At 38.4% G+C, this 23,742-nt stretch overlaps 1 protein-coding gene across 3 annotated transcripts; it reads right to left on the reverse strand.

Moving 5' to 3' along the window:
- Positions 1–967: 967 nt before the first annotated feature.
- On the reverse strand, positions 968–22,641 carry wipf2a (WAS/WASL interacting protein family, member 2a). 3 transcript variants are annotated; one of them, XM_052110958.1, is made up of 8 exons: positions 22,273–22,641; positions 10,110–10,215; positions 9,447–9,579; positions 9,219–9,353; positions 7,362–7,979; positions 3,801–4,010; positions 2,630–2,731; positions 968–2,153 (listed from the first exon to the last, which is right to left on the reverse strand). In XM_052110958.1, the coding sequence occupies exons 2-8, from the start codon at positions 10,164–10,166 to the stop codon at positions 2,110–2,112; spliced, it is 1,299 nt and encodes a 432-aa protein (XP_051966918.1). In that variant the 5' UTR covers positions 10,167–10,215; positions 22,273–22,641; the 3' UTR covers positions 968–2,109. The 3 variants fall into 3 exon arrangements, with proteins under 3 accessions (XP_051966918.1, XP_051966919.1, XP_051966921.1); XM_052110959.1 differs by lacking the exon at positions 22,273–22,641 and adding an exon at positions 10,410–10,551; XM_052110961.1 differs by lacking the exon at positions 22,273–22,641 and adding an exon at positions 10,304–10,412.
- Between the last annotated feature and the right edge of the window lie 1,101 nt (positions 22,642–23,742).

Genomic DNA, 23,742 nt, shown 5'->3' on the forward strand with positions numbered 1-23,742 from the left:
GAAGTTCCTCTGCCGTGTAGCAACCAATAAGGTTCTTAGACCCTTCCCCCATCTGCTTGACTGTAAAGGCGGGTAGTTCTTTGTTGATATTTTGGCGGAAAGAATTTCCCGGGAAATATTAAAATATTGACAGAATATTCAGCTATTTATGCGATGCTTTTTGAAAATTAGAAGTTCCCTGTTGACCTCATAAAATTAAATATTGTGAACATTTGGCCTTCTCCATCATTTTAAGTCATTTGACCTCAAAAGCGTTTTATTCACTAAAAGAAAAAAAGAAAGTCTCAGCATTCCAGTGATTGGATTAAGTTTCTACTCCCAAGACGTTGTCAAGATTTTTGTGAGAACCGTTGGCTGATTTAATCATTGTAATGCTTTCCTTGTTACTTGGTTGCATATAACTCAAAATGACTCGTAAACGATTTTTAGGTAAATCATTGCATATATGCGACCATTTACGTAAAAATGGTTTTACGAACGATTTACACAAATCTGCTTGTTTCATGAATGAAGCCCTTTTTGTATTTCATCAATTAGCACATGTGTGTACTTAAACTATAACTGGATTAAACTAAACAGAAAAATAAACTGCATACACATTTTCCCATTCCCTTTTTTTTTATTTCAAAAGCATCATATTGACACACCATTTAACACATTCAAAGACACAGGTCAAATTACATTGACAAGTTAGAATGAACAATCACCCCAATAAAATTTTTTAAATTTAATGGTCAAAAGTGCCTCAGCCTGAACATTATTAACATATGCAACATGGCCACTTTTGGAAACATATGCATGGCAGATACCATTAAACATGTTTCCTTACTATTTGACACATACATTTATTATGATACAATGCCACCGAATTGAAACAACCCTATTGAAAAACACCCATACGTGTATATCTCTCTCTTTATGTATGTATGTATGTATGTATGTATGTATGTATGTATGTATGTATGTATATATATATATATATATATATATATATATATATATATATATATATATATATATATAATTAAATCCAGAAATTCAGCTTTGTTTTTTTTGTTGTAATTTTAAAGGCAATGTGTAAATTACCTTAAAAAACCCCTTGGTACCTTGTAGGAGAAAGGGTGCAGACGAGCCATATGATGGCACTACAGGACTGCATCACATGCAAGAGAAGCAGACCTGTATACTAATGCAAAAATACACATATAACTGACATGTATGTCTTTGGGAGATCCTGTGGCACTTAGTGTTTATTCGGTCAGATATAAAACAGGTTAGATTCAACAGAGCATAAATATTTCTTCTCTTAGTTCAGATAACTGTACTGCTATTAAAGTTACTCATGACAAAGAACAAGCAAACCAGGGGTGATAGGTTCAACAAAAAAATTATGTTCTCAGTCTCACATTCTGAGAGGTACAATAAACTATTATAAAGTTAAAATAAATGAGAAATAATGTAGTGACTGATTGCTGACTATGGTTTGAACATGAAAAGGCCGCTTCGTGGCCTTTGTTGTGTAATCAACAAACGTATTCCTGGACAGACCTCTTTGAGTTGAAAAAAAAAAAGAGGATAAAATACAGAAACAAACAAAAAGTCAAACAGAAATCGATATACAATAAAATGATTGTCCAGAGAAAAACAGATGTCCTTCTCCTAAGAATCCATATGCATAGACATCAATAATCTACAAGTGCTACACATTTTCCCATTAATTACACAATTCTAAAACTTTGGTAACTGAAAGAGGTGGAATGTATGCATCTAACTCCATGGTAAGTGGAGTTGTCTGTTCTGGCTTGGTTGCTGCACTGTGCCTCTGTTATCAGGCAAAATCTGAGAAGGTGCATTTTCTAGGCAGCACAGGGATATTGCACAGTGTTTTCAGGTCTAGAAATACAGCATTCTGGAGTATTTTGGATAATAAATCATGTAGTGCATGAATATAGTGTTGCCTAAGAATTATGTCGATTTGATGAATTGGTGTGTTTATGTACATGTACTGTATGTAATTACTGATTGTGTTACACACACAAACAAATATATAAAGTATATGGCATGTATGTATGTCATCTCTTTTTGGTCCTTCTCTCCCCTGAATGTTGTTCACCTGCCAACAGGAGGCAGTGGAGGAGCACCTCTTGTTATAGCTAGAAAAAGGCAAAGAGGAACTGAGAAAATCATTGGAACCAAACCTGGCAGTGTAAGCCAGTCTCTTGTTTTATAAACACATCTGTCTTTATGGAAATATATATGTATATATACATACAATGGCAGTCAAAAGTTTGGAATAATGTACAAATATTGCTCTTATGGAAAGAAATTGGTACTTTTATTCACCAAAGTGGCATTCAACTGATCACAATGTATAGTCAATGTACCAATTTCCTTCTGAAACAGCAAAATCTGTACATTATTACAAACTTTTGGCCGCCAGTGTATATATATTATACTACCTATATTCTGAAAATGTAATGTAGCCTGTACTATACTATATCTGAATAACACCATACTGCAGGCAACAATTCTAACATTTTAATATGATAAAAATAAAAATTTTAATGAGAGGAAACCATGGTAGATTTCTGAAGTAATTACGTAGTTCAAAGCTAATGACGGTATTTACCACTTCTGGATTTGCTGGGATAGATCTTCTGGAAAGGTCTGTATTCTTCAGGAGGGGGCAGATCCTCTAAAGCATGGAAGGTGTACCTGGCCTCGAAATCATCTGGGAAGAGAAGCAACTAAGGATTATTTTGATAATAGATAAAAATAAATAAAGAAATAATAGATAAAAAAGAAATGTTATTTCCTGTCTTTCATTAAAATGTGATTAAAAAAAAAAAACAGAAAAGTTAAGTTTGAAATTATTATAACTTTTTATTATTATTACTTTTTGGGCATATGCAAAACAGTTCCTTTTAACTTGTAAAACTTAACAAAAAGTACTGTTCATTAAAGTGCTAAATGATCTATCGGGGATGGAATGGGACTAAAAATTCGCCCAGCAGAGGGCAATGGTGACACACGAATATCACTTTAATTATTCTGCCCAGCTAAAAAAAATGCTTTTACTCTGTCACTCATTACGTACATTTTAAGTATTTGTACGTTTTAAAATAATATTGTCACTTATTACATGTTTCTAAAATATTCTTTTCAAAAAAAATTTTTAATGATAGTGTATGCTTATCTGGTAAAATAATATATGCATGTGCTTAACGGAGACCTACAGTTTTAGGAAATAAAAATATGTGCCTGATTGTGAATAAATAACATGTATACATTATAAAACATATAAAACAAAAGTAAAACACATCAAACAGCACAAGCACTCTATCAGCGCATGATGCAGCAACTGGTCCACATTAAACTGTATGCTTATTATGATCATCTTTGGCATGTTTTTAAGTGCTCTCATGCACTGGACAACTTGGGCCATGTTTTTTTTTCTCGCTTCAACTTGTCTCCATAATTTTTCAAATGAGTTATGATGGTTAGTACAACATGGAAACAAAGGGGCCACATTTTAATTACTGAGAGGTAATTTGACTGCAGGGTTATTTTCAAAAGCTGATAAAACACATAAGGCTACAGATGCAGTGCGGCAAACTAGCTAGGAATCAATGTTCTCATCTTCACACACTCCCCATAAACAAACAAATTCAAAAATATCTAAAAGAATGAATATATGAAATGATGGTTATTACAACAGAATAAGTTTACATAATCATGTGATGTGAATAAAAAAAAAAAAAGAGCCATATTTTTGAAAGAAGATTGTGCAGCTGATTCACCAGCAAAGGATTTGGTGACAGTCGGTGGATGTCCATTCCGGAGAGGAGGTGGAGGAGGAGCGTGTCCTAAAGGCTGACGCTCGGTGGAGGAGAAAGCAGGGGGCTTCAGTCGACTGGGGGGTTCAGAGGAGGTATGTGACCGGTAAGCAGGAGGAGGGGGTGGTGTTTCCCGAATCCCGTTACGAGACCCAGGAGGAGGAACCTGAGGAGCTAAATGAGCACATAATTTTAAATGATGTCTACATTTCATTGTGACTACAATACAGTGTTTCCTGCCTCTACTAATGCTAAATCTAAAACACCATGGCAAAATACATTTTTAATACATTTACCAGAGATGATTCCAGTCTGAATTGAGAATTTGGTAAGTCAAATCTTAAGTGTGTTACCAAAGAGAATTGCAAAAACATTGTGCTCAAACTGTTTTTCTAATACTACCCCGTCCACTGATCAAACAAACAGAAAGTCCTGCCCCAAACTAGGGTTGCACTGCATAACAGAATATTGCGATACCAAAAAATGGTACAATATCACCTTGTTGCTAATTTTGGTACCACACTACAGTATGTTGCCATTTGTAAAATGTAATGGGATGTGACCTTTTTTTAAGATGAACTCAATGGCAATTTTACAATCAGTCAAATTCAAATATTGAAATGGCCAAATGTGATCATTAAACAGCTTAAGGATGATATTTAATGTGTAGACTATAACTCAAAGGTCTGCCGAAATAAAAGTTCAAACAAAATAAAAGCTCTCTATTCAAATGGATGCATGAATTTGAAGACATTAATACAGATAAATATTACTACTGTATAAAACAAAATATTATTCAAAGTGGTAGCAATAATACTATTATACTAACAATTTAATATTAAATGGTCGTATTGTTATTATTATGAGGTTACAACAGGATAAATGCCCCCCCAGGGAAAAAAAGACACAAATGATTTTATTTTCTGCCAAAACACTAAATATAGCAACAAATACTACCACAGTACTTTCCTAACCACCTGTATGTCACTGTGCACTACAACATTTTCCTGATCCATGAGATCATTGCATGCAATGTCTAAAGTTTGATTTTGAGGTAATTTAATCTAATGTTTAAAATGTTGCAAATTTATGTCGCTATTGAAAAACTCTGAAATTATAACTTTTATTTTTAGACAAAATACAGAATATACAAAATAATTTTCAGCTTTGTTCAAGATGATTAAACGAAAATTTTTTAATAACTGTCCAATAACTGAAAGGACAGTTTTTGGGGTAAAAAGCCCCCTTTTTGCAGGGGCTAAAGGCCCATTTAAAACATATTGTTTTTCTTACGTGGTGGGCATAGATTTCTTAATTTTTTTTTTAAAGGGGTCATATAATGGTACATGCACTTTTTCAAGTTGATTGTACTGAAATGTGTGTTGGCTGTGCCTGTACACAACCATCCTATTATGATAAAAATCCATCCAGTGTTTTTGTTTTAATCTCCTTATATATTTTCCCTGCCTCAAATCGAGCCGTTCGACCGTGTGGCGTCACACGGTCGGACGCCTCCCAGGATTGTTGATTGACAGCAGTGTTTGAACACAGACTCGCGACTCGCTGCGTGAGCGAGCTGTCAATCATAGTCCGTCATCATTGTTGATACACTGGAGCAGAATGGCGCCTAGCGATTGTGGTGTTCTGTTCTTCGGTGTAATAATGAACACAGCAGTCATTTTGATGTTCCTAAATCTGAACCGCTGAAGACGCAGTGGCTGAGTTTTGTTTACGATGGGAATATTCCCCACGAGCAACGTCAATGCGTTCATGTTTGCGCGAATCATTTTTCACCAGACTGCTTTATAAACGAGGGTCAGTATAAAGCTGGTTTTGCTAAGAAGCTGCTGCTGAAAAAAGATTCGGTACCAACTATTTATTTTCCCTCTGCACCTCCAGAAGAAGTGTAACGTTTTATTAACCTTTATATTAATCTTTGCAAATCGCTTGCACGCTTCACAATGAATGTGGCTAATGTTTACACTCATGGTACATTACGGCATGTTTTCCATAACGTTACGACGTTCTCAATATAATTCATAATCCCACGTTTATAATGAACAACGCATTATGGTTATTGTGTTATTAAAAACTGTGTACGCAGGTGTTACAGTTAACATGGTAACACTAAGTTACACCTTGTTTACTTGTATGTTACTGATTAAGAAGTAATGTCAAAAAAACAGTTATACGGAGAATAACTCCAGAACGGAGGGGCGGGGTGACCAAAGCGCATTATCATTTAAAGTCATATGCTCTGAAACGGCATGATGAAAACAGAGCTGTTTTTGAGCAGGTAAAATTTGTGTTTTCTTAAAATACTAATGAGAATTTTTAATAAAAGTATATTACAAAGTTTTCATTTAGACCCTAAAGATTCATATTAACTTGCACAAAAATGGCATTATATGACCCCTTTAAAATTGGCTCAAACTAACTGATCTAACCAATATGGAGATCCATTTATTTATACAATACTTGAGATGTTATGAAATGCCAAATGTGATTGAAATGAAGATTTTTTTTTTAAACCTTTTATTTTAAATAAAGCTGTCTCAAAAGTATTTGCCTAATTTGTGCAGGTTTTCCCTACAACACTTGGTCCTATATTAACACAATATCACTTTAATCTCCCTGACAGCCTTTTACACCATTTGTGGGGTAAAGAAAAAAATTATAATTTGGTGTAAACAGTGAAGTGGTATTCATGAACTAATTACTCCCATGCGTCGTTCTTTAAATTAATCTTTAAAAAATACTCACAAACTTGTGCGCTATCGGAATTAATCTGTGTGATGAATCCTACTGGATGAACTCAGTGAATCCTGAGAGCGGTTACTGATTCACTTACTGAAATGAAAATCATTACTCTTAGTCAAGTCAGACTCGAAATGAAGCAAGAGTTAATTTGTATATATGGAAGTCTGTGGGAAACACAGAACTAGTGCAAATGTGGGATTTAGTCCATTAAACTGCTGCTTTGACAGAAGAAGGACATCTCAGGAGAAAGAAAATGAGAAAAATATCTTTAAAGGTGAAGTGGGTCATTTCTGCACTACTAGTGGCAACGAACGGTAATTACAAAACTCAAGTCTGTTTTCAAACATCCTTTGCCAACCCCACTCGGACTCATCACGTCCTTTCACACTCTATGATTCCATATGAACAAATAGGCCATACTAAATAAAATGTGATTTATGTTTAACATTGTAATAAACAAGGCCACTATAACATAAATACACTGGACAGAATTAATTGCAGAGGAATCGGCTTGTCCGATAGCATCGCCTGATTGAACAGCAGCTGGGTATGCAGTGCGGGGACACAGAACATGAGGTAGGACAAAAATAAAAATATATGAAAACTGGAAATTACAGTTTCCTTGTCAGAAACAAATTTATGGCTGGTAAATTTTCTCAATCTGCCCACCACTGACAGATGTGGCAAAAGTTTATTTTGATCCCAGTGTCTGCATTTAAATCTTTACATGAGCCACAATCATTACAAAATACAGAAATTGCATACCTGTGCTGCGGCCCACCGGGTCGCGTGCTGGTGGTGGGGGTCGTCTGTTCTGTTGGGCAGGAGGGGGAGGAGGTGGAGCTTGACCACGGGCGTTAGCATTGGAGTGGCCCCTCTTGTTCAGTGAGTTTCGCCTCTGTGGTAACTCAGGAGCTGGGTCAACATTCGCAACATTAGGAGGCTGACGATAAGGAGGTGGTGGTGGGGGCGCATTTGAGGAGGGTGAGGATGAAGAAGAGCGAGATGAAAGGGGGGGGTGTCTAGGAGGCCCATCACGAGAAGATGATGGTGGTGGAGGCCCCTTGATTACAGGAGGTGGTGGAAGGGGTTTCTCACGACTATGGGAAGACCCAGAAACCTGTTGGGCTGAGGAGGGTCCACGGTTGCCGTCGCGATTGAACGGCGGTGGCGGAGGTGGGGCAGGTTTAGTGGAGCTACTGGCAGCAGATGATTTGGGTACGTCTGGAAGTGAGGGACGTTGGTTTCGTGGTTGTTCAACAGGTGTGGCGCGATCTCCTTCTCCACTACGGTCAAAACCATCCAGCTCTGAATGACTTGCAACACGGGGGACTGCAGAGCGAGAGCCGGGTGGCCGCAGTGCAGACCTTCCAACAGTGCTGTCTGTGAGGACATATCAATAAACACAAATATTAAAACAAACTTCTTCAGAGACAGTAGCTCTGTTCCAAAATATAGTGGGCAGCCTACATATTAGAGGTCGACCAATAGTAGATTCATAGAATGTCAAAACTTTTCTTATTATTTCCTTACTATGACAAAGAGTCCTAAATGAATAAAATCCCAGATGCAGTTTATTGTTCAAACAAAATCCCCAAAATAACCAGAAAAAATTAAGATTCTCTGCATAACGTTGCACTTTTAAGTATAAACAAGCCCAAAACACACCGGGGACTTTAAAACCTATTTGGCAACTATCGCCATATATTTTTCCCTGTTAACACTAGTTATAAAAAGAAACTATCAGCACAGATTAATCCATAAAACTGATATATATATATATATATATATATATATATATATATATATATATATATATATATCAGTCTATCTCTACTACATAGAGAGAATTTTAAAGAAATATTCCAGGCTCAATACATCAGCTCAATCGACAGCATTTGTGGCATACTGTTGACTACCAACTAAATATTTTGACTTTCTAAAAAGAAAAAGAATAAAAAGTAGCTAAGTAGTACTGTAACCTATTCTAGGTTACAGTGAGGTTCTTACAATGGAAGTGAATGAAGCCAATTTTTGGAGGGTTTAAAAGGTAGGGGAGGGTTTAATACTTCTGTTAAAACGTGGATATTATTTGAGCTGTAAAGTTGTTTAAATCATTGTTTTAATGGCCATTTTAGGGTTTATGGCTTTATGTCATTATGGCAACGAAGTGATTTAACTTGTCACAGAAAAGGTTTGTAAAGACCCCAGCACACTTCCTACAAAATCAAAGAATGAATGGGTGTGACATCATTTAGAACTAAATCTGGCCAAAAAGAAGAAGGTGTTTTTGAGTTAGTTTTGGTGGTTCATAACAGCTCGCCAGGGCGAACTTACATGAAACCTTCTTACTGGCTGCTAAACACCCTACTGCCATTGGACCACATCACTAGTATGTGTGACCTGGATCTACTTTGTGACTGACAACCAATTGTCCCTTTGGACAAATAATTTGCCATTGGACCATATCATTATTAGTTGTGACCTGGAGCTCCATCTACTTTGAGGTTGACAACTAATTGAACTAATCGAAGGTGTTTGTTTCAGTGGTTTGTCACAGTTTATCAGGGCAAACTTACATGAAAACTTCATAAAGGAATCATGAAGGAAATGGGAACATACCTCCTACAGGCCGTAGTTTAGGTACCCCTCCACTGAACAACCCTCCCATGGCCATCGGCCCAGAACCACCTCCAAATCCTCCACCCCCTCCACCTCCACCTCCACCTCCCCCACTGGCACCACGACCTCCAGGCTCTGCCAGAAAAAAAGGTGGCATGATTAGCAATTGGTCTTGTCAATAAGTAACTGTATTTTCAACCAAGCATAAATGCACTACTGATGACTTACTTTCAATAACAGGGGCACTTCTGTCACTGACCACGGTGACTTGCTTTAATTTTGCGCCTTTGCAGATGTCTGACAGCAAAGCTCCTCTTCCCTTTGCTTCATCTCGAGAAATTTTGGGAGGAGTGGTGTTTGCCTGAATGTAAACACATTCAAAGGTGTCAGGAATTGTGATAGACCATGAAATTGGCCAAACTGATTATTTGGACGATATGTGGCTATTTTGAAATGATAACTATCGGATGATTAACAGAGGGTGGTCATAGAGTCAGTTCCAAAATCAAGTAAATATTGTGTAAAATAAGTGTTTGTTTAAATTTTTTCAAAATAATATTGTAAAACGATCGTGTTTTTTATTTCCTATCATTAAAATAGCATTTTATACGGTATATGGTGGGGTGAAAATGTCTAAGACCACTTTTCAAATTTAATTAAAAAAAATTCTTATTTACAAATTACATTATCAACATAATTTAAGAGTTAAGTTAAAGTGAAAAATAAACATGAATTTCAGATTTTTTTTTATTAGTGACCAAGATAGCGTAATGATTTGCAGATAATGCAAACATGTTTTCATGGTATAGAAACAACAGGATGAATAAATTGTTGCTTCCTTCTTAGTGAGAGTGGTATACATTCAGTGTCTGTGCTATGCTTTACACTGACCTGGCTAAAGGTTGGTGGCGGTGGAGGTCCAGGAGGTGGGGGTGGAGGAACAGGCATGGTTGACGGTCACCTCAATTTGTATATGGTCTGTTTTCCACAAAAAACTCTGCAAAATGAAAGAATTACATATCTCAATGATTGAAAATGGTTGGTTAACGTCATTAACATAATGTCACATTACCTCATAAGTGTACCTGACACTTCCAGGAACTACTCTGCATTGGGTAGAGCGCAGTCTCCACACAGAAGACCATCGAAAAAGTTCATTGATATTCAAAAATATTAGAAGATAATAAATACCTATTTCCACAGATTGATCTACCTGCCACCAATGGGGCACTGTTTAAACGTTCCCTGCCAAACTTTCCCTTTAGTTCCTGCATTGGATAAGCACTCGCTCACATATCCTCAGATGAAGTGGGGTGATACACAACTCGAACAAGACTAACTGGAATGTTGCTAAGCAGGATCTGTGACACAATGACTAATGGGAGTGAGAGAGTGTGAAAATGGGGAAGAAAAGGGACTGAACCATAACTTTAAATAAAGCCTGTGCTAATGCTCTACAAGTTGCTTATGTCCTGAATGGGTCATCTTCATTACTTACAAGCTATAAGCCTTAGTAATGAACACTCCTGTCACTGTCTGCTTTGCATTATGATGATCGTGGCTTTGTCTATGTCTTATTTTCCACGCATACCTACAGTTTAGCACTATACAGTGCATTCAGAAAATATTCAGACCCCTTCAAAGGGTTCTCCCCTTTTCTCCCCAATTTGGAATGCCCAATTCCCAATGTGCTCGAAGTAGCGTAGTGACTCAGTCCGGGAGACAGAGAACGAATCTCAGTTGCCTCAGTGTCTGAGACTATCAATTTGTGCAATTTATCTTGTTGATAAATTCTTGTTGACTGCGTTACCGCGGAGAACTAACGCATGTGGAGGCTTCACACTATTCTCCGCAACATCCATGCACAACTCATCACGTGCCCCACCGAGAGCGAGAACGACATTATGGTGACCACGAGGAGGTTAAACCAATGTGACTCTACCCACCCCAGCAACCGGGCCATTTGTTTGCTTAGGAAGCCTGACTGGAGTCACTCAGCACACCCTGGATTCGAACTTGCAACTCCATGTGTGGTAGTCAGCATCTTTCCTTGCTGAGCTACCCAGGCCCCCTTTAAAAGCATTATTAATATCAATGGCTGAGGTAAATATTTCACCACCAGCAGATTTCACTGAGGGAATGGTAGAAAAAGACTCTCTCAGTTTTATATATCTACCCAGAAGTTTTCCTTTCTTGTCCCCCTGACTCAAAGTATGACTGTCCTCCCTGAATATCCAAAACTCCACCTTCCGCGACAAAATAGTATTATATCTGTATTTCAATCGGGACAATTCCCTGAGGCCATTAGATGACATTTGGTGCTTTAGCTCTGCCTTGGCACTTTTAATATTTCCTTCCAATTCCATTTTTTTGTGATTTTTTTTGGTGAATGAGGCATACTCTATGATCCGGCCCCTAAGAACCACCTTAAGTGCCTCCTAAGAGGACCAGTTGGTCTCCATTAAGACATTGATTTCAGCCTTTAGCATTTGCTGGAATTCAGGATTTTGCAAAAGAGATATATTAAAGCACCAACTATCTGATTTATTTTGTCCATATGTGGCAACATCTCTGAACCAGTTTTTTATTTTGAATAAATGTATATGAAAAATAAACAAATATGTTTTTTGCTTTGTCATTATGGGGTATGGAGTGTAGACTGATGTGGAATTTTTTTAGTCTAAACAGGGCTAAAGGCTATGGGATGTTTAAACTGCCCCATTCTTCAATAACAGTTACTTTGCAATGCTTAAATTGTATTAAGAACATCCACGCCGATATTAGCACATCCACAGTCCATATACGGTGAAACATGACGTGCACACATAGATGCACTGAGACACAGATCACCAGAAATGCATCCAAATGGTCAAATACATCCAGCTAGTGCTTGTTTACATACACCAAGATGGGCACAAAAACAGCCTATTTAATGCACAAAATACTTCAAAATAGTCCAGGTGGGTCTTGTTTGGTGTTCAGGAATAGCTGGTCACACTAGTCCTGTCTCTCTCCCTCTCTGTTTATGATACAAACTGAGTGCCTGTAGGCCAAGGGTGCAATGACACATGCTGTGGGGCATGTAAATGTCACAAAAACACGGTTGTCGAAACAAACTGTTTCAAACAAGTGGGAACTATAAATGCTCTTTTTCTGAATGGAATGTTTTGAGTTCTAAAATGCACAGTATATTTTTATATTACTGTTACCTCTTATATGTCTAAATATCAAGAAAAACCCCATTACGTTTTTTATAATGAAACATGTTCAAACATGAGTCAAAATATTAGTTTGTAGTTTCATCCGATATGCCATTTTGAATATTTGACCGATTTATCGTGAAATGGCATGTTGTTAAACTCAATGACTACTTACAAGTAGTGTTGTCAAAAATACTGGTACCCCGGTACCAAGTCGGTAACTACTGTTTTGCCTTTTTCACTTTTGATGCTTAAAACCAGGAGTGCTGCTAGGGTTGGAAGAGATAAGAGGCTTGGCCCCCTGAGAACAAGCCCAGAGAAACCAGGCAAATTTGGTTGCTTAGGAGACCTGGCTGGAGTCACTTAGCACGCCCTGGATTCAAACTAGCGAATCCAGGGGTGGTAGTCACACAGATGGCTTCTTTAAATATTACTGCTTCAGCTAAATCCAGATTCACTCTTTGCATATATTAGTGCAACCCATCTGTGATGGATAACAGATACTCAAACATTACCATCATGTAGACCACAACAAACTTGCACAACGTCATCCTGAGGCTTACTGCCACAGGTGTCCCAATTTCTTCAAGATACATTAAGACAGCACTGTAGTTTTCTAGCATTGCAGTAACAGATGCAAGCTGACAGGACCAGCAAGTTCTGAAAGATGAACAAGTTCATGGCCATGCAGTCCAAGTTGTTTCTGTACAGAAATCAGCTTCTCATGGTTTACAAGAGAGGTATTGAAAAAAAGTGTATTCACATTCTAGGCAGTCAAAAAAATCTGCTGCTTCTTGAACGGCCCTGCATGTGTAACAAAGGACGAGGTTCAGTTTGTGTGTAGCAGTGTATATAAATGGCCTCTGGGTGATTTGCACGGAAAAGAGCCTGCACACCACCAGATATCCCGATCATCACAGATTCACCGTCATACGACTGAGATACACATGTCAGATTTCCCAATTCGTTGGCATCAAGCAGTGCTTCAATAGTATTGGTAATGGTCTTTGCATCAAAGACTTTTAGGTCTTGAAGGCCCAGGAACAGTTCCATCACTTTACCCTCTGAGCTGACGTATCGTACGTATATTGTGCGATTGCCTCATCTGTCATTACAGCATACATGCCTGATCATTTAATTGTGGTATACCTTTTCTTGCTAGAAATCCTGTTATTGCAACAATGCGATGAAGGTATTCACACCTTTCCTCGATTTAATTTATACTGGCAGAGTGCCATTGCATGCATATATCACCATGCTCTTTAGTACTTTTGAAGCCTTGCCATGAGACCATGCTGGAAGTGTTAACATAGGTTTTTGTTGCCCTGACTCTGCAGTTTGTCATGGTTGGTTCGAGTATTTTATTTTCCAAATGCAAAATGCTCCATCTTTTCTATTGAGCACTCAAGACCAGTAAAAAATATATCATACCATTTTGAATTAAATGATCACATTTGATACATATAATGGCTCAATGGATATTGGGCAAGTTTCACTTGTTTAGGGCCTGTCTCAAGGTCACCCAGGTCATCCTTGTCTTCCCTAGCTCTCCCTAAATCATCTCCTGTTCTTTCAACAGTGCCATGCTCTTCCCTTATCCTCACAGGTTGATCTACAAAGTGGAAATATATATAGTAAACAAATGATGTACAAATCTGAGATGCTCTGTGATAAACTATTAATCATCAATTTGCCTTAAATAATTGTTTTAAGATGAATACTTTGTAACTTAATAACTTGGGTCTAAGACTTTGGTAAATGTCATTATTTAGCATACTGATTTAGTGCTGGAGAGCTAGCAGTGATCTACCTTCTGGATGCTGACCCTCACTGACCACATATTTGATGCTTGATCTGACTAAAATAAAGGGGAATACAAATAAATTACAGACATGTATTCGTTTACATGGCATGTAAATGACCAACTCTAAACATCTAAAGAAACATTTAAAATGTGGAGAAAAAAAATCACTCTCTGCATAAATCAACCTACTTCTCATTTACTACTCTGTCAAGGGTCATATCATATCTGGTGAGCCCCCTATATCCTCCTGATTGGCAGTGTCTGTCTGTTTTCTAAAAAATATTATTGTCTGCATGTCTTCAGTTCACATCTGAAAATATGATTTAAGCTGGTGTAAGCTGTCATCTTATATGAAGCATCCAAACAATGTGCTACAAGCATATTCATTTGGATAAAGTGATTAACAGAGGTGTAGCAAGATAGCCAACCAATCTCTGATTTAACTACGAGTTATACTAATACTGAAAGGTGCAATATGTAAAAATTTTAATGTAATGAAAATACAGTTTTTTTGCGATTGTGTGAACGGCTTTAAACGCAACTTAAAAAATTAGCAATTCCTGGACTTCCTAGGTTGCCTATTAAAACCTGTAGACTGATTTTCATGTGAGGGGAGCGGGTCGCTTTTGCCGGGAAAATCCAAAGGAAGTGACGTTTATGTGCGCTCCTGAGAGCCTTGCCTCTGTGATTCTCTTCTGCTATTCAACAGCGACAACAGTCTGCAACACTAGGCAACGTTATCTTAGAGATGGACTCCCAGCAAAATCCAGCTCCCAGCAAAAACACACAAACTACACCAACTCAGAGTAAGCCAAAAAAAATGTATCTAATGAATCCCACCTAGCTAAACGGACATGTGATCATGGTTGAGTGGAAAGAGTGAACATCGGCAGGACATTTGATTCCTGGAAGGAACTTCGTTCAGTTTTGGGGATCAAAATCGACCCTGAATTGGCATTCTTCTTATTGGGACAGGTACTGTAGTGGCTTTTTCCTATAAGCCAGGGCCAGGTGGTAAGATGTTCTTTACGCATAGTTTGGAATAAACAATGTCCACACATCAATATCCATTTCAGACACTTTGTTGTCCTTTTAATGAAAATATATATATAGAGAGAGAGTGTAACACATTGCTTTATGTGGCTCTATGGTAAGAACCATATGTTCCCGCCACCTGTCCCCTGATACAACCCATGGGATGTTTAAATACCAAGCTAAATTAACAGGTGACCACACCCACACCACTAGTGCACACTGCCATCTAGTGGCTTGAACAATCATTTCATTTGGCTCCTACAGGTACGTTTACATAACCTCAAAGCATGTGAAATATAGCACCATAAGGATTGATTTGTGTAATTTTAGATAACTTGATCTTGCCTGCTAACACTGACGAATTGTAAGCTACCTTGCTTTGTAACTTTCAAATAATTTCAACGATCTTCTCTTTATTAGGTTAATGTCAGTATTAATCTGTAATTATTAAGCAAGGTAAACTACAATAATACATTAAATGAATGCTAGACAAAGTTCAAGATAATGCAAAAAGCTCCATTAATTAGTTACGTTACGTAACTTGGATATACAGAAAATATATACCGGTACATTCTATGGTTATAAAACGATAGTGCATCGATATATATCAAAATGACAGTTGTGATGACAACTGTCATCAACAACCACATCAACACTGAATTATGTCAACATATTTATAATGCACAGTCTATTTTATAAACCGCTACTGTCATCATCCACCAAATTTAGCTAACAGCTATTGATAAAGCTGGCTAGCTAGCTAGCATAGGCTATCATATAAATGCAGTCAATATATCATGCAAAGAAAAGTGAACTGATTATTTCAAACTACATTCTTGCATAATCAGACCTTCAGCCATGCAATTTTGTGTTTTGCAAAGTTTGCTGCTTCAGTATTAGTAGATTATTTTTCACATGTTTCTATGGTATACTGGAAAACAATGGTAAGCATTTCATAAGTTTTAAAGGCTTTTATTGGCTAAAACAATAAATGCAAAGAGTCAATATTTACAGTGTTGACCTGTGTTCTTCATAACCTCTGCAATTTGCTCTGGCATGCTGGATATCAGCTTCTGGGCAAAATCCTGACTGATGACGATCAATTCTTGCCTTATTAGTGCTCGGAGTTGATCACAATTTGTGGGCTTCTTGTTGTCCACTTGGCTTTTGAGGATTGACCACAGTTTCTCTATGGGATTAAGATCCGGGGAGTTGCCTGGCCACGGATCCAAAATTTCAATGTATTGATCTCCGAGCCACTTCATTATCACTCTTGCCTTGTGACATGGTGCTTCATCATGCTGGAAAATGCACGGATCATCACCAAATTGCTCCTGGATCGTTGGGAGAAGTTGCTCTTTCAGGACGTTTTGATACCATTCTTTATTCATGGCAGTGATTTTGGGCAGAATTGTGAGAGAGCGCACTCCCTTGGATGAAAAGCAACCCCACACATGAATGGTCTCAGGATGCTTCACTGATGGCACGACACAGGACTCATGGTAGCATTCACCTTTTCTTCTCCGGACTATTGATTTTCCAGATGTCCCAAACAGTCGGAAGGGGGCTTCATCAGAGAAAATAACTTTGCACCAGTCTTCTGCGGTCCAATCCTTGTACTTCCTGCAGAATTTCAGTCTGTCATTGATGTTTTTCTTGGAGAGAAGTGGCTGCCCTTCTTGACACCAGGCCATTGTCCAAAAGTATTCACCTCACTGTGCATGCAGATGCACTCACACAAATATTGAGCAAGCTCTGCACTGGTGGCGACACGATTCCGTAGCTGGCTCCTCAGGAGGAGATGGTGCTGGTGCTTGCTGTACACACGGAGACATCCTGATGCCTTCTTCACTGCAGTTGAACCTCTTTCCTTTAAGTTCTTGATGATCCAGTAGATGGTTCTTTCAGGTGCAATATTCTTTGCAGCAATTTCCTTTCATGTGAGGCCATTTTGATCCAAAGCGATGATGCTACATGTCTTTCTTTAGAGGTAACCATTGCTAACAAGAAAACAATGATTGGAAGCACATCTTCTCTTCTTTTATAGCAATCAGTCTACTCTTATTATCCAATCAGAATGATGGAGTGATTTCACCTGACTAGTACTCATTCACACTTTCCCAGGTGCTGCTGATATGATTAGTGAAATTATGTTGGCTGGTCATTTTGTGCCAGGGCCAAAAAAAACAGTGAAACTTTTTTTTTTGTGATTAAGTTAATTATTTTAGCCAATGAAGCTTTTTGCAATTATTTAAAATGCATCTGATCACTCTGCACAATAATCTAGAAACATTGTGAATCAACACCACAACAACTGAAGCAGAAAACTGCGAAACACAAAATGTATGTCACTGCCAATACTTTTGGCCATGGCTGTATATCCACACTTTGTTTTAGCCCTGTTCCAGCACTGGGGTGTCAAATATAATATGCAGTCTCAAAGTTTGTAGTAAAACAATTATAACTGTGTAATTTTAATGATGCTACCTCATCTGTCAGCATGATGCCGGTGAATCACATTCAGCCTCTTTGTACGTTACGTCACTCTTTTGGTCGTTGCTCACTCGCTCGTGTCCCTATGGAGTGTGTGCACGATTGAGCAACACGTAGATGCCTGCAGTTCACTTAACAGCCACAGGTGTCATTAATAACAAGGGTTTCTGAATCTGACATACTGCACCTTTCAGTAGGCACAATTGATTTGCACAACACTAGATAAGATTACAGTAACAGATGTTATCAGACAGTTGCCTAGCTGGCTATGTCAAATACAGATAAAATAGCTAGCTCATAAAATGTACAAGAACATTGCAACCATGTAAGTGTAATTATACATTTATGACGTACATTTTATTGGTTAAAGTTATCTAATTTCCCCAATACTACAAACTTACAAGGTCACATTGTAAACAATTATTATGTCATGCTTATAGGAAGGACGAGTCGAGAGAGTGTGGATCCAAACGCAGAAAATTTTATTCACAAAGAAAACGAGAGAAGATGATGAATATGAAACAAACATTTAGCTAAGAAAGGAAATTAAATGTCACAGCAGTAGGATGGGGAAATAACATAATTTTAAACTCACAAACATACAAACAAGAACCGACAAGAGGAATAACAAGAGGACTACATATACACATGGGGACTAAATACATTACAGTGGACAGTTGGGAACCATGATCAGAGGGAATTGGTAACAGTGTGTGTGTGTGTGTGTGTGTGTGTGTGTGTGTGTGTGTGTGTGTGTGTGTGTGTGTGTGTGTGTGATGAGGATGTCTGAAAGGTGCATGATGGGAAATGTAGTTCAGGGGAAAAACTCCAACATAAGTCTCAGAACACAGAAAGATGACAAAAAGGTAACATATTAAGCTTAGAAGTTAGAAATAAGTTCTCAATTTTGCTGAACAGTTGTATTATTACCTCACCAGCTTTTTGAGGGAATGAATCACGAATGTTCAATGGCAGTTTATAGAAACCTGCTGACTGACGACTGTCCCACATTCTGGCCGGAACAGGTACTAAACAACAGCTGGCTATTTAATACCGGACACATAAAACAAGGGCTTTAAAACTGTGGTGAACGGAAAAACGTGTAAGGTAAGCGGTAAACGTAATCTGGCAGTGGTGGCTCAGCGGTTAAGGCTCTGGGTTACTGACCAGAAGGTCAGGGGTTCAAGCCCCAACACCACCAAGACACCACTGTTGGGCCCTTGAGCAAGGCCCTTGAACCTATCTGCTCCAGGGGCGCTGTATCATGGCTGACCCTGCACTCTGACCCCAGCTTAGCTGGGATATGTGAAAAATAAATAATTTCACCATGTATATGCAGAAATGTATGTATAATGTGTGACAATTTATCAATTTATTTTAATTTTTTTATCTACCACAGCCAGCGTTGACTGCTTTTCATCACGGAAAGATGGACTGCTAGTACAGGCGAAGAAAATAAAAGTAAATAAAACATATTTTATTAGTGAAGCAGGGGCGGATTGGCCATGGGGAGAACCGGCAGTGAAATGGAGCCACGAATCCGTGATAAGCTGAAATGGGCCGCCACATTATGCAGAATGGGCCACAAAACAGTGCTGCAATATGCAGAAATGGACAGAGACACCAACTTCTGGGCCAGTTTCTATGTAAACTCACAGGCAGATTTCTCTTCCCAGTCTGCCCATGTAGTGAAGTGAAACATGTTTTAATCTTCAAAAAGATCAGGGGCTTTTGAAGATACATCAGGGGCTTAAGCCCCGAAGCTCACACCCCTCACAACGCCACTGCTTAAAACGATTGCATTAATCGAGTCAAATCATAATTACTTTTGCTATTATGATTTACAGTGTTATCTAGTACATGGCTAGTACCAATTAATATTAAATGAAAGATCGAATATCTAACAAATATCCAATATAAAAACAAGTTCAGTAATCAGATGTTACCCATTAAAATCGCTCTTAAACTGTGTCAAATTCATTAGAACAGACACTAGCAGATCCTGACATATGCAATATAGGCATATACAGTGAGGAAAATAAGTATTTGAACACCCTGCTATTTTGCAAGTTCTCCCACTTAGAAATCATGGAGGGGTCTGAAATTGTCATCGTAGGTGCATGTCCACTGTGAGAGACATAATCTAAAAAAAAAAATCCAGAAATCACAATGTATGATTTTTTAACTATTTATTTGTATGATACAGCTGCAAATAAGTATTTGAACCCCTGTCTATCAGCTAGAATTCTGACCCTCAAAGACCTGTTAGTCTGCCTTTAAAATGTCCACCTCCACTCCATTTATTATCCTAAATTAGATGCACCTGTTTGAGGTCGTTAGCTGCATAAAGACACCTGTCCACCCCATACAATCAGTAAGAATCCAACTACTAACATGGCCAAGACCAAAGAGCTGTCCAAAGACACTAGAGACAAAATTGTACACCTCCACAAGGCTGGAAAGGGCTACGGGAAATTGCCAAGCAGCTTGGTGAAAAAAGGTCCACTGTTGGAGCAATCATTAGAAAATGGAAGAAGCTAAACATGACTATCAATCTCCCTCGGACTGGGGCTCCATGCAAGATCTCACCTCGTGGGGTCTCAATGATCCTAAGAAAGGTGAGAAATCAGCCCAGAACTACACGGGAGGAGCTGGTCAATGACCTGAAAAGAGCTGGGACCACCGTTTCCAAGGTTACTGTTGGTAATACACTAAGACGTCATGGTTTGAAATCATGCATGGCACGGAAGGTTCCCCTGCTTAAACCAGCACATGTCAAGGCCCGTCTTAAGTTTGCCAATGACCATTTGGATGATCCAGAGGAGTCATGGGAGAAAGTCATGTGGTCAGATGAGACCAAAATAGAACTTTTTGGTCATAATTCCACTAACCGTGTTTGGAGGAAGAAGAATGATGAGTACCATCCCAAGAACACCATCCCTACTGTGAAGCATGGGGGTGGTAGCATCATGCTTTGGGGGTGTTTTTCTGCACATGGGACAGGGCTGACTGCACTGTATTAAGGAGAGGATGACCGGGGCCATGTATTGCAAGATTTTGGGGAACAACCTCCTTCCCTCAGTTAGAGCATTGAAGATGGGTCGAGGCTGGGTCTTCCAACATGACAATGACCCGAAGCACACAGCCAGGATAACCAAGGAGTGGCTCTGTAAGAAGCATATCAAGGTTCTGGCGTGGCCTAGCCAGTCTCCAGACCTAAACCCAATAGAGAATCTTTGGAGGGAGCTCAAACTCCGTGTTTCTCAGTGACAGCCCAGAAACCTGACTGATCTAGAGAAGATCTGTGTGGAGGAGTGGGCCAAAATCCCTCCTGCAGTGTGTGCAAACCTGGTGAAAAACTACAGGAAACGTTTGACCTCTGTAATTGCAAACAAAGGCTACTGTACCAAATATTAACATTGATTTTCTCAGGTGTTCAAATACTTATTTGCAGCTGTATCATACAAATAAATAGTTAAAAAATCATACATTGTGATTTCTGGATTTTTTTTTTTATTATGTCTCTCACAGTGGACATGCACCTACGATGACAATTTCAGACCCCTCCATGATTTCTAAATGGGAGAACTTGCAAAATAGCAGGGTGTTCAAATACTTATTTTCCTCACTGTAACTCTCTATGGGAGAGAGTGCCCTACACAGAGCTCACCAGATCACGATGGGATAGAGGTGTCCCAAATCGTGCCACCCCACCCCAGCACAAAGCTTGCAAGATCGCGAAAAGTACCCCGAGTTGTTCCTGACAGGCTAATCAGCCTTGACGTCTCTATGTGCAAGTGAATGATGGCCAGAACTTTGAAGCTCCAAAAAGCACATTAAGGCAGCATAAACGTAATCCATAAGACTCCAGTGGTTAAATCCATGACTTCAGAATTGATATGATAGGTGTGTGTGAGAAACAATATTTAATATTTAAGTCCCTTTTTACTCTTTAAGTCTTCAGATGTGAAAGTGAAGATTTAGAGTAAAAAAGGACTTAAATATTGATCTGTTTCTCACTCACACCTATCATGTCACTTCTGTCGACATCGGAGTCTTTTGGATTACTTTTATGCTGAATTTATGTGCTTTTTTTAGCTGAATTTATGTGCTTTTTTGAGAAGTTCTGGCCAACATTCACTTCCATTGAATGGACCTTCAAATCTGAGATATTCTTCGAAAAATCTTCTTTTGTCTTCTGCAAAAGAGCAAATTCATACACATCTGGATGTCATGAGTAAATTATGAGAGAATGAGGAGTTAAAGGGGCGCCACGTCAGATCTCGCCTAGGGCACCAAATAAGCCAGAACAACCACTGTGAACAGACGTCGATTTAACAACTCTGTTTAATAATGAAACCAACTTTTTTTACAATGTGCAAAACGTATTTTCTTTACTCATTGACACTTCACATTGAAAGAATCTGCTGAAAAGGCAAGTAAAATTATTCACATGCACGCGCACATCACCAGTTGATCATAACACCGGCTGTAAAGACGTTAGCAAAGCTTTAAGTCTTACCTGTCTGTTCTGCTTTGACTTTTTGTCCCAAACAACATTAATGTTAAATAGTAACAGGATGATATTTCCGTCGATTAGCCTACGTGCCGTTTGACCGGTCACCTATTTAAAACTGGTAACTAAGTAACTATTCGGAAGAGAACTTGTTGTCCACTGTCATATTGACGGCTGGTTATTGCCAACTCTAGAAACTTATTCCAAAGAGTTTACAACGTAAAAAGGAAACAATTAACAGAAGCTGTTCTCTTGTTCATATCAACATAGCTGTCAAGCGATTGAGGGCGGTGTAGTTTCACCGGTTGTTCACTGGGATTGATCAAACCTAGTTCTACGAAATACCAGAGTCGGTACAAAATGGAGGCATGCGGCCGAAAATCTCCGATTGTAACCGGAAACCGAGACCTGTAACTAATATGACCAACCTCTTTCACTCACAAAAATGTAGTGTAGTGGTAGTTTCTGCCAAAATGCAATAGGCTACGACAGTTGTTACTGCTCATTGAAACCGTGTAAGAAACTTACAGAATCGTAATTTTATTTTTAATTACAGTGTGTGGATATTAGGCCTACTGTTGAAACCATGATTATAGTTATGTTCATTTTTAAAGTTAGACTTACTCAGGCGTTATAACTTATCAATATGTTCCAATTACATATTTTATTTTATTTTTAAGACCTCAAACTGCCCACAAATGGACATTGCATATCAAGTGTGCTTTCAAATGCCACTTTGTAAAACATACATTTAATCAATTTTAAATATAACCATGTAACTAAATGTTAAATCTAAAAGTCATCTAAATCTAGAGAATTAAGGGAGGCCCTGGCCTTGGGTGTTAGTCACACTTTTTTTTTTTTTTAGGATTTACGCATTTCAATTTCATTACAAAATCAAGGGTTTAACATGCTCAGGGTTGCCAGATAAGAGACGCAACACCCCCAGTTTGAGATTTATACTTGCGCAAATTGGAAATATTCCATCTAATGTTATACTTATTTTGTGCAATCTGGCAACCATTCACGCGATTGCGCTCTCTCGCGTTCCACTTTGAACAAATTTAGTGATCTGTAGTGCAATATTCTGCTCAAGGAAAAGTGTTATACGGCTACTCTGTGTCCATTCTTGAGCCTGCTTGTGATGTTTGGTGCTACTTTGCAGGTAAACCTTCTCAGTGATTAAATTAAATATAAAAGTAGATCTCGGCATCATTGACATGCGAGCAAATGCAAGCCAGAGACGAATATATATGTATTTTTTATTTGTGCAATTTAGAAATGTTGAAATCCCTTCGCACCTGTATGTTAATCTAACTCTTGCAGTAATCATTTATCGTAGTCATGCAGCCTGTGTTATAGTTGTGTGCTGAAAGTCAAGCCATTGGGTTTTTTTTTTTAATGCCTGATAGAAAAGTATCTACCTTTTGTAGAGCAATTCAGTACTTTAGGCAATTGCAGAATAGTCCCATTAGT

The sequence above is a fragment of the Xyrauchen texanus genome, chromosome 39, assembly GCF_025860055.1.
Source record: "Xyrauchen texanus isolate HMW12.3.18 chromosome 39, RBS_HiC_50CHRs, whole genome shotgun sequence".
In the NCBI taxonomy this organism is placed as follows: Eukaryota; Metazoa; Chordata; class Actinopteri; order Cypriniformes; family Catostomidae; genus Xyrauchen; species Xyrauchen texanus.

Bases quoted from the DNA above. Each gene is read 5' to 3' on its own strand.
- wipf2a (XM_052110958.1), bottom strand. From the start codon at position 10,166: ATGCCTGTTCCTCCACCCCCACCTCCTGGACCTCCACCGCCACCAACC. The intron at 9,580-10,109 runs GTCAGTGTAAAG...GTTTACATTCAG, and splicing joins CGCCACCAACCTTTAGCCAG to GCAAACACCACTCCTCCCAA. The intron at 7,980-9,218 runs GTATGTTCCCAT...ATGTCCTCACAG, and splicing joins TAAACTACGGCCTGTAGGAG to ACAGCACTGTTGGAAGGTCT.